This window comes from Rhamphochromis longiceps, linkage group LG10, assembly GCF_057381845.1.
Source record: "Rhamphochromis longiceps isolate RC_006_pf linkage group LG10, R_longiceps_female_GT1.1, whole genome shotgun sequence".
NCBI lineage: Eukaryota > Metazoa > Chordata > Actinopteri > Cichliformes > Cichlidae > Rhamphochromis > Rhamphochromis longiceps.
Genome location: NC_140566.1, coordinates 9320233 through 9336757, shown reverse-complemented (window position 1 = coordinate 9336757; position 16525 = coordinate 9320233). Strand labels below are relative to the sequence as shown.

At 42.3% G+C, this 16525-nt stretch overlaps 1 protein-coding gene across 3 annotated transcripts in view; it reads right to left on the bottom strand.

The window, feature by feature from the left end:
* Window positions 1–16525, bottom strand: part of mtmr4 (myotubularin related protein 4) — a 42988-nt gene that overhangs the window by 20210 nt on the left and 6253 nt on the right. For all 3 annotated transcript variants that reach the window (XM_085420048.1, XM_085420050.1, XM_085420049.1), the window contains exon 2: window positions 15268–15368. In XM_085420048.1, the coding sequence (XP_085276174.1) occupies window positions 15268–15270 (3 nt within the window). In that variant the 5' untranslated portion in view covers window positions 15271–15368. The remainder of the gene's footprint in view (window positions 1–15267; window positions 15369–16525) is intronic.

Below are 16525 nucleotides of genomic sequence, written 5' to 3'. Positions count from 1 at the left end.
AGCTCTAGATTTAGGTATTGCATGGACAAAACAGCACAGGTGTCAAATTCTTGGCAACCCTTGGAAGGGAGAATATCCAGCTACCAGGGCGTTCCCTCTCTCAAAAAGGGCCTTTTGAGGTAGGCACGGGGGTAGAAGTCTGACAATGGGAGAGAAAAGTGATAAATCCCAACTGAAAGTCATCTGTTATTTTATTATAGTATAATTTGCAATAAACAGTGGTGGTGATGATTGGCACAGAGGTGGGTGTCATGGTGAATGTGTCCATGTGAGGCATTTAAACCCCCTAATGAGTTGCTCCAGTGGTAAGTGCTATCTATTACTGCAGGCTCCGTTTCCTCCAAATGTTGCCTTTACGTTCACGTTAATGCTGCGTTTCCATCTTCATATAAATGCACACTCAAAATGAGGGGAGAGTGGTGGTTTTGTAATGCAACGATCAAGTAAAGTGTGCTGTGTGTGAGGAAGAGGAAAAAACTCCTGTTCAGTGATTATCATCTATATTTAGACCAGATAAATATGCTTTAATGAGTGCGTTGTTGTTTGTTAACAAACAGAAATCTGATAGAAAATGGGTTGAAACTCCTTTTAGTTTTCATGTAAATTCTAGCAAAGCCACCATGATGACACTCATTTGTTGTTCTCAGTAGCTCTGAATCGGTATCACAACTTGAATGTTAGCATGAATGTCTTGATGCATTCTCAATCATCCAGGAAAGTAAATCTCCAAATAGTTGATTCTGTTCATCTGGACGTAGCGTTTTGTGGGAGAAACGTTTCGTCACTCATCCGAGTGACTTCTTCAGTCTCAGCTGACTGCAGGTTTCCCCAATCTTATAAACAGTACATTTGCATAATGACTGAAACCAGCCCACTGAAGGAACAATGGGCTGGGAGGTCAGTTTCTTAATCTTAATTATGCAAATTCTCATGACCATTGATCAACAACCACTGACCAAAACCCACTGATCAATGACCATGAGTACCATTCACAGAGAGGTGGGGAATGGCTGCAATCACAGCAGTGTAAGATGGCGAAAGATGTACCCTTAGGCCCCCTCCTCGATTCAGAGATGGTCTTTCCCTTTTCACGTAAATGGCCTCCTTGACTCCGCGCTCAAACCAGCGTTCCTCCCTGTCCAAGATGTGTACATCCTCATCCTTGAAAGAGTGTCCACTGGCCTGTAGGTGTGAATAGACTGCAGAGTCCTGGCCTGACGAGGTAGCTCTTCTGTGTTGTGCCATCCGCTTCGCCAGAGGTTGTTTGGTTTCCCCGATGTATAAATCCTGGCAATCCTCCTGGCACTTAACAGCGTACACTATGTTACTCTGTTTGTGTCGGGGGACCCGATCCTTGGGGTGGACCAGTTTTTGGCGCAGCGTGTTTTGGGGTTTAAAAGCCACAGAGACCCGGTGTTTAGAAAAAATGCGTCTCAACTGCTCCGATACTCCTGACACATATGGGATCACTACAGGTTTTCGCTTGGGCAGCAGTTGTCCTTCCCTCTTGGATCGGCTGGAGCTTTCTTTAAGCGTCTTTCCAGCTTTGACAAAAGTCCAGCTGGGATAACCACATTTACTCAGGGCCTTCTTGATGTGCCGTTCTTCTGCCTCCCTGGCCGCTGTGTCAGTGGGGATGGTGTTTGCTCTGTGTTGTAGCGTCCTAATGACACCCAGTTTGTGCTCCAGTGGATGATGAGAGTCAAACCTTAAATACTGATCCGTATGTGTAGGTTTAAGGTGCAGATTAAGGAACTGACCTCCCAGCCCATTGTTCCTTCAGTGGGCTGGTTTCAGTCATTATGCAAATGTACTGTTTATAAGATTGGGGAAACCTGCAGTCAGCTGAGACTGAAGAAGTCACTTGGATGAGTGACGAAACGTTTCTCCCACAAAACGCTACGTCCAGATGAACAGAATCAACTTTTTGGAGAGTTAGCATAAATGTTTTCACTCCAGTTGACTGCATGTAATTAAGATTATATAGTATCACACGAATGGCGTTTTCCACCAAATCAAATGTTAAAATCCTCAGTTTAAAAACACCAACTTGTGGTGCCTCTCTAAGAAGAAACACATTCTGGAGGGGTCCTATCACAGGCTGATCGACCACCACATCAAATTACTTCAGCCACTAGTATTATAGTCCCTCTGAGAAATTCAATTACAATCAATTACTCTAAAGTTAACCAAAACCAACCTCCAAATCAGTTTTTCCTGTAAAAATGTGTCAATTTACATCATAATATCTTACAAAAAAAAAAAAAAGCAAACACACTTGGACCACAGCCACACACTTTCATCTCCCATCAACAATCCATCTAATCTGGTTTGGTTTCCAAATACCCCAGGCAGCATTACCTGGTAGACTCTTGGCCACATTTATACTTTTCTCTTGCAGAGCTCTGACACAGCATTTCTCTGATTCCCACAAGTACACGATGTACTTTGTGTTGCCCTAGAAGCACAAGACACTACCCGATGAGCTAAAATCTATTGCTGTTATATTAACAGCAATAGATTTTAAAAAAATACCACAGGAACAGACTCATTGAACTACATGGAAACATGGATATATGCACATTTCAGCTTCATAGATTCTTTGCACAAAGATGATGCTTAAAGACCTAGCTTTAAAAACCGTCATTACATTTGGACACTTTTTTGGAGGGAGTTTATTTTGTCCATATTGTGATTTTTGTTTCCACAAGCAGACAATCAGCTTACAGAAGATTAAAGGAAAACAGGGATGCTCTCACTTCTAAACAGCTCTCAAAGATGGAGCACAGCTTGTCCTGTGCCCGACACGTTTTTGCTTCGTCACTGCTGCGAGCCTGCGCACCCTCCCCCACCTTTGTCCAACCAGCTCAAAAAGCTGGAGCTGACAGGCATGCGCGCATACGCCTCCGTGCATTTACCAAATATAAATGTCAGAGTTGATAGCACATGAAACATCAAGATAACAATAATAACCAAAACAGTATCAGCTATGATATCAGCTACTGTAGCAGCCAACGAGACAGCCGTGGCAAGGCAGATTAGCAGCGTGCATGTGGAGGGAATAATGCACAGTTGCTTTTTCCAAGTTTTACTTCTCTGGGGAAAGCATGTGTGAAAATGGTCCTGCATGTATGCAAATGGAAACAGGACAGAATAGGTAGACAAAGTGAAAGAGACATTGGCACAGTGTTCATGAATAAATGTCTGGTTTCCATGGATACGACAGCCTCTTTTTAGAGGCCCTTTCACCCAAAAGCTTTTTCTAACAATTTGCTGTCCTTACTCACCAGATTATTTACTTAATCTGACTGGTGCTTTGTCCCAGAGTTTTTCAGATTAGAGAAGCACTACAGGATGCCGAGGTGACCTACTGAATATGTGGACAACACGCACTTACATCTCTGCTTTTAACTGTTCGGTCATTTGCCGTGTTGGACATGATAAATATATTAAACGATGATTCTAAATAAAAAAGCGAGGGGAAAAAGGACGAAAATGACTGCAGGCAGAGGGTGCATAGACAGGGCAGAATGAAAAACATTTTATATAAACATTAAAAATAACCAGGCCAAAGATATTTTTCTGAGTAGAGCTAGGGAGCAGATTCTAAGTAAAAAAGTCCAGATCAAAGATGACAGACTATGACAAATCTCTCTAAATACATTTCTTTCTCCTTGTCCTGTTGCCGCCTACATTAATGTTCAATCGATCACTGTGTTCTAAACAATCAATCCCATTTTTGTGTTATAACTGGGCAGTACTCCAAGTACTGAAAAAAATAAACTGGGCAGGGTTTTCTTTACGTGAATAGAATTCATCCAAAATGCACAAAGTTGGAGTAACACTTTGTAGCAAAGTAAGAACAAATCGATCAAGCGAACAGCGAGTTAAAGCAAAAGCATGAACCGATGGCCCTGACAGTCTAGGCGTCTGATGGCTCTGATGTCTTGCGAGGGACATGTTGGTGTTCTGGTTTAGACACACTTACAGGACAAGTCACTGCTAATCTATAAAAAGTCCTCCTGTGTGGACCATTAACATATTAAGTGATTTGTTTGTTGCACTTTACTTTGTGGTATTTGCCCTACTTATCAACCAGTGGTATCTGTCACTCAAACTGGTAGACAAGTCGACTGACTGCCTTCAAGTTGAAAATTTAACTTTCACATTTAACTGTCACTTTGCCTGTTGCCTCTTGAAGATGGTGCAGTTGATCGACATTCCACAGTCACTTGTCACTATCTGTATGGACGCCCCTTAAACATTTCTATCCTCTTCCAGGAAGACAATGCCCATATCCACAGGACATGAGGCATCACTGAATGGTTTGACTTTCAAAACACCAAATGAGGAAAAGGGTTATGGTGGCAAAAGCCCTTACTGAGACACCTTTGTGTTAGTTTTCCCTTTAACTCTTTACCCCTTGAAAGTCTTCCAGGAGTAACCCTTGAAGGTCTGTTTTGAACTGAGTGGTTTCTGCCATATTTCAGGCCTGTCTTTAAAACAGAATGACTGGGTGTCATTCTGTTTTATTTCTGGCATCAGAAATGAGTTGTTTTCCGCCTATGCAGCTACCCTAGGAAACGCCTGGAAAATATTCTAATGATCATCAAACCACGTCTTTATTCATACATACTGGAGTGTCAAAACTCATTATTTAGGGTACAGAGGTGGTTGTCTATATTGGTGAAACACGAAGCAATATAATAAACTGGCTGGCATTATCCCAAAAAAGGTTTGCATAAACGTTCACATAGGTTAGTACAGACTTTGGTTTGGTATGGCTATACTGAGACAACAAATACAAATTAAGTACCTTTCCTTTCAATAACTTGCTACACACTTTGCTTTTTTTCCCCAGTCCCTCATCTCTGTTGTGTTGTCTTCCTCGGGGGTCATAACACAAAGTCTGTTTACCGTTTATTTCCACCTTGGCATTAGGCAGAGAGTTAGCATTCAGCCTGATACAGTCTAAAGGCACATCCCCCAATAAGCTTTTGGCTATACTTACACTGCTGATTTATTTAACTAGTGGGAATAATAGAATCTGAGTCATGGAAAAATCTTATCCAATTCAATTATATATGTTTATAGTTCCATTTACTGCAGACAACATTGCACATTAGAATAGTAACTGAAGATGCCCCCGCAACTGTGGGATCACAACAATGGTGGCCATGATGAAAATGATGGAGCCTCCTTCCACAGGAGAAGACTGCTCTGATCCACTTAAGCAACAAAGGATGGGGATACTAAATTATACAGACACTGACGCAGGAGAAGTGCCGACTCAGCTGCGTCACAGACATATTGGAGAGAGATCATAAATTGCGGAACGCCTGGCTACATCTGTTCACAGAGAAAGGAGAGGGAGAAGGAGCAGCTGCACTCATCCTACCTGACAGCTTTTCAAACAAAGCTTTCTTTAAGAAAAACTGTGACAATATAATTTTCGCCAGTATTATTAAAATCTTTTTTGGAATCTGTATTGTATAAAGAAACAGAGGAATAGCTTGATAAATCTCTAGGTGAAATATATGTGATAATCCTGAAAGGATCTCAGCATGCCAGTCCTCTACTGTGGCTGAACCATCTGAAACACTATGGATCACTATGAAATACTAGTACAGACTTGGCATGTGTCCCAGAGGCTAGAAATGTCTCATTTTCATATTTCATAGTTCCCAAAACTTTCAAAAGGTTCACATTTGTAGTTTTTGAAGAAAAATATTTTGTTCAACTTGTCATTTCCATGAAAGTTTTTGAAATACATCTTTCCCTCTAGATGTGTTATATACCTGCAAAACTACTGATGCTTTCTTGGTGCTAAGTAACATTTTTTTATATTATATTATAAAACGTGGAAGGGCTAAAATTTCACTGATTCTTTTATCGACCACATACTCAAAGCGTGATAGCTGAAAGAATGCTAGCTTTATAATTTGCGAGTAATTAAGTTTCACCGAGTGGTGAAAATAAACACGTTCACCTATGAATTCACAAGATTAATGATTATTTTCACCACCTGTATTTCCTTTGCTGTTTTCTTTTAAATATCCTTTAAAAAAGTTTCATCACCTGTTCCTCTGATAATGTCTCTGGCCAAAGCAGCTGGCTCTTGATCTGCCAATTTTGTATGGGAAGAAAGTAAAATCCAAACACCCCCTTTTATGTGAGCATGAAACAGAAAGTCTGAGTTAACAAAGAAAGTTGATAACTACTGTCCTCATACTAGTGACAAAATAGCTAACACAAAGAAAGTCTGGCTATGGAAAGTCTGCTGGCTTCAAAGGTAAGTGTCATTTTTTAAACAATGTATATCTCAAATTACTGGCATTTGTGTATGAAGATGTTTTTTTTTTTTTTTAATTTACTAGGTATCTTACCAGACATTGTTTATATCAGCCTCAAAAAATGAACTTTAGGTGGCTACTAACATGGGACTCTTGGCAGGAAAGTGTGATTTGATTTAATGCGTAGTTGAAAAGCTGACCTCCTGAAGGTTAGTAGTTAATGGCCACATTGTACTGCCTGTGCTCATTACCTGCTAACCTTGAGGGGGTCAGAGGTCAACATCCTTGGTTGTCAACCTTTTCTTTACCATCTCAAGGCATAAACAAAAACAAACACCTGTTCTACATGCCTCTTCCTCATAGCCCATGTACATCCTAACTCAGAAGCAGGACCTTCACTGCAGTGAACACTTTGGTGCTCCGGGACTGCAACAGTGAATGCATGAAAACATCTTACCCATCCTAGTCCCGGCAGCTCCCCACCCCCCTCTCCTCCCCGTCAGTCAACATACCAGTAGCTCAAAGCTGTCCATCCGACAGAGGTGAATGATGACAGCAACAGAAGCACCTTTTCATCGCCTCGTACTCTAGAACATTCTGAGATAATTCAATTATTTATATCAAGTTACTGCTGTTACTTAATAACTGCAGCGCTCGTGTGTCGAGCAGCACCCCCACCCTCCACTACCTGGAAAGGAGGCAGAAACACACAGGCGGATGAGATAGAGAGAGGAGGGCCCTAAAACACACCCATCGGAAACAAATGAAACACTTACAAAGCAGTTGAGCATGGAGCAGGACACCCTTACTGCGAGGCTCATGTCGAGGAAAGGCAGGACTGTGCCTGAATGACACGCAGCCTACGGAGGAGCAGCACGACCAGAGCACGAGGAGCCGGCATAACCATTCTTCTCCTGAGCCTCTCCACCCTTCGTTTGCTTCGACCCCCTCTGCCTGCCACCCCGCTTCCCACCCCCCCGCAGCTTTTGCAGGTTTGCCCCTTATCTCGAGGTTTTGTGGGACAACACAGCAGCCCTGGCTCTAAGTCAGGATCCCACCCCACCCCACCCCCCCACCACTCCCAGAAAGGGGTGCACGCTCGTGTCTGAAGACAGCCCCTGTTGCACTGCTGGCAAAAAGGATGATAGTCCATAAAAAAAATTGGAAAAACTGTACAGAGAGGCGCAGCAGTCCAGTGGATCAGCTGAGTTACAAGTGAGACAAAAGCAGAAGAGTGGAAATGACTGCAGATGTGCCCAGCGATGTGGATGAGGGGAAACTGTGAGAAGAGAAAACAGGAGAGAAAGGAAGACGGAGGGAACTGCCTGATGCTAAGCTCCACCCTCTGCATGCGCATCTACCTCCCTCCCTCCCTCTCTCACATTCGCATGCTTGCATTTCTCCCCATCTCCTTCTCATCTCTTCCTCCTCCCCCCACCTCCTCCTTGTTCACCCTTCACCGACATCCCTTCAGAAATATGCTTCTCCCTCAGCAACAAGGTGGTAAAGCCTCGGGTGCATCGCTGGCCACCAGAAGATGCTCCGATTGCCACTGACTGCAGTACGCTGTGGCTCAAACACACACAGTTTACTGATAGCTGTATGCGCAAAAAATGCCCCCAAAAAAGGAATGCACAACCTGAAGCCAACAGAGAGACAGAACGCATCCCACTGTTGGGACAGTATCCCACCACAAAACGGTCACACTAGCAGCTACTGATGTAGCGCAGAAGGCAAATACGTGGCAGAGAACAGAGGGAGGGAGGGCAACAAGAAGAGACGGTGGATGCAGAGATTGCTGGTGACACAGCATTTTACAGACATTCTTCCCCACTTCCGAGTGTCATTGTCACATTATCCTGAAACAATTTTAGATACTATAAATCCTGCACGTCACTGTATCATATCAAGGAAGGACACTGATTGCACATATACTTCTAGGCGAGACATAGCTCTTCCTCCCTCTTACCCCAACCTCCTTCCTGTTAGAGTCGTGACAGCCACTCACCTACAGCTGTATGACCCCACATTACGTAACGCAGTACATGCAGCATAAGCTAAACACAGCACTATTAAATAGGATTAATTTCACCAGCAAAAGGTGTTGCCTCATTTTAACAGGATGAATTTCCACATGCGGGTAAATGTTTATTGCCCTTAAGTGCAATTTGTGTAAAGAAACCATCAACACAAGTGTATTAAGTGAACTGCTTCAGCTGACAGTGTACAGCTGGTGCAGAGACATAAGTCTTATTCACTGGCTTTACAAAGGAAGTTAAATCAATGCTGAAACCGTGGATCATGGGGTCCACACATTTACATATGCCTGGATATTGGATGGATATAACTGAAACTAGGAAGCCGGTTGTAATGCAGTGTGCTAGTAGCTACAATATGATCAGGAAGTCTGTATTTTAACAGGGAGGTATCCCTAATATTGTTACATTTGCACCCATGCAGTTCTAACCCATTTATAAACACAGAAGGCCATTTTCACAGGCAGCTTCATAAAACTATAGATGCAATCCTGTATACACTGTGTGTACATATATAGAATATGTACTTTAAATTTGTTTACTTTCTGCCTTGAGAACATAATTTTGATAACAGTGGATTGCGTCCTAATATCAGTGAGAGAATGCAGCCTGAAATGCATCTGCAGCAAATACATGTGAAGCCCAGTAATTGGTGTTAATGTCCTTGGCTCTGGGTCATTGCATGGTCAACATTTCTCGTGCTTAAGCACCACTTAATGTTAGATTTTGATTATCTCTCTACCAAGAGAACAACATAGTTCTAGGCTTTTGAAAGCAGAGAGTAAAGTATGCTGTCTGCAACGGTTAGTGGCGAGAACTTGAACCTCAGAGGCAGAAGTAGGGCTTACAACTGCCATGCTGACACCTGCTAAGTTTTGAATTGTTCTAAGCGTTACCATTTGGAATCCTTTTATCCAAATGTGAACACTGAGGAGAAGCTTCTCCTAAGGATGCTTGCGTCTCCTTCCAGCAGACAGAACTCAGCTGTTTATGAGGCATGAATACATATTTCAGGAATATAATGACTGACATGGACTTAAGCTGATGAACATTCAGGATTCATTCAGGATTCAGAAGACTTTATTTATCCCCAAGGGGCAATTAAGAGACTGACCTTCCCGATCGTGCATACAATACACAAACATCACATTGGGGAGACAGGTCAGGCTAGGTAACTGGCCGGTCAGCCGCACGAGCAGCGGCCTGGAACCTAACAACAATGGAAAATGCACAACATGAGGAAAGTCGAGGAGAAAAGAAGAACTCCCCCCAGACTGCGTTCCAACAGGGAGTGAGTGTAGGTCTGTGTCAGTGTACATGCGTATATGTGCGTGTGTGTGTTCCGTGTTCAACCGAGAGAAAGTGTCCCTTCACCCGGTTAAGCAAAAGTCAACAATCTTCGGTAGACGCGGGTGACCTTGAATGAGGAGGGAGAGAGTCATAACAAACAGTCTTATTATCTAGGGAGAATTTTTATTCCCATCAGCTTTTGCCTTGAGCATCCAGGGGGGTGACATGAGATGAAGATGGTAGTTGTTTTGGTTAGTGCGAACAAACTGCTTCCAATTTGGTCTAATGTCCGTCACTGGTCACCAGGTCTCTCAATTCCCGTTGTTCTTCTTCAAGATGTTATCCATATTGCGTTAAAAAAAACAAAAAAACAAAAAAAAAAAACACAACAACAGTCTGAGCACTCACAGCCCTGCCCATCGTCTATCATGTCGGGCAGCCTTGTGGGATTTTGAACAGCTGTAGCCACTTCTTATTCTTTGATAAGCCAGGTCTGAGCCAGCTCCAATCAGCCAGAACTCTGTTACCGTAGTTCAGAATTGGTAGATGTCGTTCAAAGTCCTCCATCAAGAGTGTTGCCAGACGCACGACGCAACCGACCATCGAGTATCTGGCAGCAAATGTCTCCGTAGGACAATCGGGCTCTCCCAAGCCCAGGAGGGTGTCAATTCCGTTAAGGGACCAGTTGATCAAATCCATAATTCTTCTTTATGTTTCTAGAGAACAAGTCTGGGAGACTCTCTTAGGGTTAGAGAATAAGTGAGACTATACAAAAGACATGAGAAGCCAAGCAGGAAAGATAAGGGAGAAGGAGAAAGTGCGACCGCTTCCGTCAAGAGCCAAGGGGGAGAGGTCCAACATGATATTGGAATTAATGCCTAAGGTGATTTCACAGACTTTGACAATGTAGAAACAAGACATTCCCACTTGGATTTCAATCATATTTCCCCCTGCACATCAAACAGTTTGGCTTCTTCTGCAAGTCTTTTATAGGAAGAAGATCTCAATGTCCACGACACTGTTTATGCAACAATAGACAAGCTGCCCAAGGTTACATATTAAATCGATCAATGCAGTAGATTATTCTAGGTTATTCTGTTCTATATAGGTCTATAAGATTTATCTAATGTAATGTATACAGTCTGTAGAGACCATGAGAAAGGAAGCAGAGAAGAAGGGATGCAATCTACTTGTGTGCAGAATGGTTTCCATTTCATCACGTTAATGGGAGCATGCATCTGCTGCTATAAGATCCACCTCCATAAATTAAACAAAACCTTACCGAGAACTATTTGCATGTCACGGTTTGAAACTGTGGCCCATTACATTTATTTTCCACCAGTGGAATGAAGAAGTGAAATACAACATTACAGCTAAGCCCAAACAGGTGCACCTCTCACTGTAGCTTTATCACACATTCATGGCTTTGGAGAAGAAGGTGGTACACTCTAGGAGCTACACCAAGTTTTCTGATGTCTGCTTAGCAACTCAGTCTAAAGCGATTTCTTTCCTTTGGCAAAATCCCAATAATTAAGACTTCTCAAGTCTAGGGATGGGTATTGATAAGATTTTCACGATTCCGATTCAGTTTTCGATTCTGTTTAACAATTCGATTCTTTATCGATTCTCTTATCGATTCTTTTTTTTTTTTAAAAAGGAGAACACTTGACACTTGAACAAGATAGAAATTTAGGAGTAACATGGCCTTACAAACCCAACAGTGAGATCCACAGGCTACGGCTCTTCAATGGGGTGTCACAGGGTCCCCGGGAAAAAAAAAATGTAAATGTAAAATAATAAAATAAATATTCTTCTGTAGCAATAACAAAGTATAACATAAATTATTCTGTAGCAATTACACAAGAATATCCAGTAATGTCCCTGCCTACAAGCCGCTTAGGTACCATCTTTCTTGCCAGGTAAATGACGCTCCGTAACGTGGTGACGTCATTCGGGCGACTGGAGTCGATAGGGGAATCGTTTGCAAAAATGGCAAACAATTCCAAAGAATTGAAACAGCGGGAACCGGTTCTCAACAAGAACCCGGTTTCGATACCCATCCCTACTCAAGTCCCAAATAAGTTTGATACCTCATTACCCCTGAGAGAGTGTAGGGGGCTTTTCCTTTATGAGCTTAGCTGAACTTTAAAGATCTCCAGCTACTCTGACTCATCATTAAATCTTATATTAGAACTGTAGCATGTACATCTTTGAAAATGTATTTATTTAAAACCTGGTTATTTTTTGACTGGCAATATCTAAATGAAAAAAAAAAAAGCATATACAACCAAGAGTTTTGAATCATCAGTTCACTGAGCAGGTTGTGAAGCTCTTTTTAGTTCATTTATGGCCATTAAAAAAATAAATGTATTTAGGATCACTACTGACAAATGTATCATTAACTGGTCCAGAGTCCAAATACTGAGCTATAAATTCTCTCCCTCTGCTTGTCCAGTACTGGCTGAACCAGCCGTAGAAGTGAGCACAAGATTTGGGCTCCTCTGTTTCAGGTTGTATTTTAGGAAAGGAGGTCAGCCAGTAACCAATGCAGGGTGTCAGCCTACATGTTGACACACAGGTATAGAAGCAGGATATGAAAAAGACACGAAGCATTGGGAAGGAGGGCCAAATGAAGCTAAATTTTCAGAAATTGAGTATTTCTGTAAATACATGTATGTGTTTGGATGCCTTTCATAGATGTAACCAAAGTACTTGAAATTTAAGTAACAAGTAATTTTTAAGTAGTGAAGCAGTAACAAGAAGGTATGGGGGTTTGGTGTACAGTTAGTGTTTGGAAGTGTGACTTCAGTCTGGACAAGTATTTAGCTTAATATGATCCATTACAAACATTAAAATAATTCATCAGGCATATAAATGTAGGCCATACATTTCACTGACATTTGTCACTAGAGTAACGTCTGACTGGCTGCCAGGCAACATCTTAAATAAGATTGAGCTAAGCAGGCTCTGACGGGAAGTGTTGCGGGGACACACACACACGCAAAGCTTTGAACAAAAAATAAAGTTAACAATTATCTGAATGGAATGAAAAGTAGGAATGAGGAACCGGAGACAGCCAGCCAGAATGATTTAACCCAACCAAGATTAGGTTTGAGGCAAAGGTGCCTTTAAGTAGGGCTGCACTCAAATCATTAACAGCCCTCGCTTTAACTACAACCCTAAGTGAGAGCATCATGTGGCTTTCCATAGTGCTGCCACATTAACTTTGCCTTCCAATTGTGCACAAACCTTATATAGTAGCACTACGATGCACGCAGTGTAGGCAGAGTAAAAACAATCCTGCTATACCCGTTTCCGTGCTCCCATTATCTTGCTAACAATGCAATAGCATGAGTGGACAACAACATGAGCTCAATATTTCCCATTTTGTTTCAGTGGATGGAAAAAAAGCAAGCTCAAGGCTGGGAAGCAATTAAGCACTGCTTCACATAGAGGATTAAAAACGATCATATTACCTGAGGAACAACCGTCTCACAATCCCACCTGAGAATATAACCCTTAGCTCAAAAAGGTAATGATACTCCCATCTGTCATCCTAACTGTGGCCACTGGGCAACTTAAAAAGGTCCTATTAATGTAACATGCACAGTAACGATTACAATTTCATATTTGATCGAACACTACCATCATGTACACATCTCTAAATCACAGTTGTACTTCAAATACTGCTTAGGCTGATCTGAAACATTCTAGGGTGTGATCATGCCACCTGATAAGTTTGAGCCTTTGATTACTCATGCAGCGCATACCTCTGACCACACCCAAACCAAGAAGAGGTTAGCTTTCCTATAAATGCATAAACACTCTTCAACCCTAGACAGCGAAGCTCTGCATCCTCATTTTATGCTCCTGTGGGCACATTGTTTGTTCATCAGCTATGCCATCAATTAAGCCCAGGGCTCCCATAAAAAGGCTGGGAGTTGGGCATCCAGCCACAGTGACATTCTGTGGACCCATTTGACCAGAACCTTGGGATATGTATCCTCCTGTTACACTTCCTATGTCTGTCCCATAAAAGTGGTTCCCATTAGTTTCAAGAGGAATTTGTCACTCATTTGGTTGCTGCTTCCGCTCTTTTAAAGCACCATTTACTCTGAAGCCCATTCACTGCCCGACAAGGTACAAGCAGACGGCCCATCAGGTGACTAAGGGTGTCCTAAATTACTCTCTATGATGGAGCAATTAATTAAAATTAAGAAAAAAAAAGAAAATTACAAATGCATTTTGTATACTGGATACTTAAACTCCTAAAAGTTATGGATCTCCTTAAATTGAAAAGCTCTGCATGTCTTAACATCTGAAAATAATATGCTGTACTCACTAATCAGGTTAAATTAGGACTAAAATACACAGTCGCATGGCTCATTTCAAATACATGTAGACCTGTTATCCACAAATAGTCTCAGATCTGTGTTAAATTTTCTGTACTCCAATAGAATTAAAACCCTCAGGCCAACATCTGCAGTGCGATTAGACAAAGAACTGCAAAATGTGAGAATCAGCAAAAACAAATTCAAAACAAAAATGCATGTAGAAACTTGAAGCAGCACAATTCCACCTCCATCTTTTTTATACCAATTACTGTTGTGACCTTACATAACACAAAGAAACCATTTAGTCTCAGTTAAACCACAGAAATGAGTAGCCAATAGTATCCACTAGAGGGCACACAGAAGATAATCAGCATTTACTGAAGTAGACACCTTCACCACTTGGCTACACTAAGAGCATTTTAATCTACATTGAGAGTGAGCATTCAGCTCTTAGAGAACTAAATGCTCATTGCCTTGTTCAGGACTTGTGCTTCTCATATTCTGAAATGCCACATGTAATGCGCTGAGCTCCTTCATGTAAATAGGACGCCAACAGGTTTTAGTGTACTCCAAAACACAGTTGTACGAGGGCCACGTGGCAACAAGCTACATCAAAGACTTGTAACATCTGTTAGGTGCTACATAGCACTTTCATGAAAGCAGAAACACGTAGGACTAAACAACAGGCCAATGAAGCTGGATCCCTGATGAGAAAACTAGTGTCTGGGCGAGGAGACTCTGTAAGAGGACGATCTACTTTCACTTACCTACTCTAAATAGTGTTCCACAAGTCCCTGTTTAAGACTGGGAAGGGATTTGACGCCATATCTCTCCACGGGCACCTTTAAGAACCAGCTGGAGTCACTAATGCACTGGCTTCCTGCACGTAAAACATGCTGAGCTTAGAAATCTGTTGTTTGCAGCAAAATCATTTCAGTTTTACTGCTTCATTGCTATATTTTAGTTTGCAAGTAAATCCTAACAATTTTGTATTTCTGATTGAAAGTGGTCAGAAATGCAAACTGATACAGTATAAAGGGAAATGTCAAGACTTTTTTTTTTAAGAAACTGGCATTTACAAAACTGCTTTAGCGTTGTGTATTGTTATATGTGTTGCAACAGTCTGTGCTTTGTTTTCGGCTTGCAACCGCATTCTGCCATTTCCTGTGTGAGTGTAAAGTCCCAGCTTGCCAGTTTACCATGAAGAAAATCATGTAGGGAGTTTGGCACCTGTTTTAAAAGCAGTCAGGCATCTACAGCAGAGTACATATAAACATATACAATAGTGAGGAGTCAGGAGTGTGATTGGCTCACCATGCTGTCAGCCAGTGCTGTAGACAGTGAGTCTGGGTGTTCCTATTCAGATCCCTCCCTCTCCTCTTGCCTACTGGGCTCTGTCGGGACAGCGATGCCTCCTGCCAACATAAAAAAACAACAACAACAACCTTCAGACTTGTGTGTGGGTGGTTATAATAATAATGGATTGCATTTATATAGCGTTTTTCAAGGCACCCAAAGCACTTTACAATTCCACTATTCATTCACTCTCACATTCATACACTGGTGGAGGCAAGCTACAGTTGTAGCCACAGCTGCCCTGGGGCAAGGCTGCCATATCGTGCCATCGGCCCCTCTGGCCAACACCAGTAGGTGGGGTAGGGCGGTAGGGTGTCTTGCCTAAGGACACAATGACCAGGACAGAGAGCCCAGGGAACGAACTGGCGACCTTCCGGTTACAGATGCGCTTCCCAACCCCCCGAGCCACAGTCGCCCTGATGGGTTAGGGAATGTGTGCCATGGTGTGAAGGGCTGGATTTCAAACAGTCTTGGACCAAAGTACAGAATAAGGAGCTGGCACTAAAACAATAAACCTGTTGAGGAAGTTGAGTATGGATATACTTTTATTTTACAGAAATGACTCAACACAAAACCTCGTGGCCCAAGAGTTCTTCACAAAATGTCAGGTATGCAAGTTTAACTGGTTGCCTGGGCCAAGAAGTTCCCTCTCCAGTTGTGGTCAAGTCAGTGTAACAACACGGCACACAAGCACGCAGGCACATGTGTGCGATCTGACAACGTGAAAGAGACTTTGGTGCAGATCTGACGTGGCCAGAGGGGAGAAACTCTGATTTACAGGAAATGCAAACTCAACATTCCTCTGCAGATTATCAGCAGCAGAACAGATAACAACACGGGAGCTAGACAGAAGATGTGAACAAACTCTGCGACTTTTCTTTCCACCAAAATCATTAAAAACAAAAAAAGGTGCTGAGGTGAATGTCCGTATCCTCTAATAGCTTCTAAACCACCTCACAGACAGGACACTGTAAACACCGTCTGTAAGCACAAATCTGCACTTTGTAGGTTTGTATGTTCTACAGTGACTGTGTATTGATGTGCATTTGTCACAGAAACACGGGTGACCTACAACTCATTTACATCTCAACACTGCAGAAACATAAGCGGGCTGAATCTGCTGCTCCTGGATTGGACAGTGTGCCATATTGGAACAGCGACAGGCAATGATCCAGCAGCTGTACACAATAAAAAAAAGCACTACCCTGAAAACAAA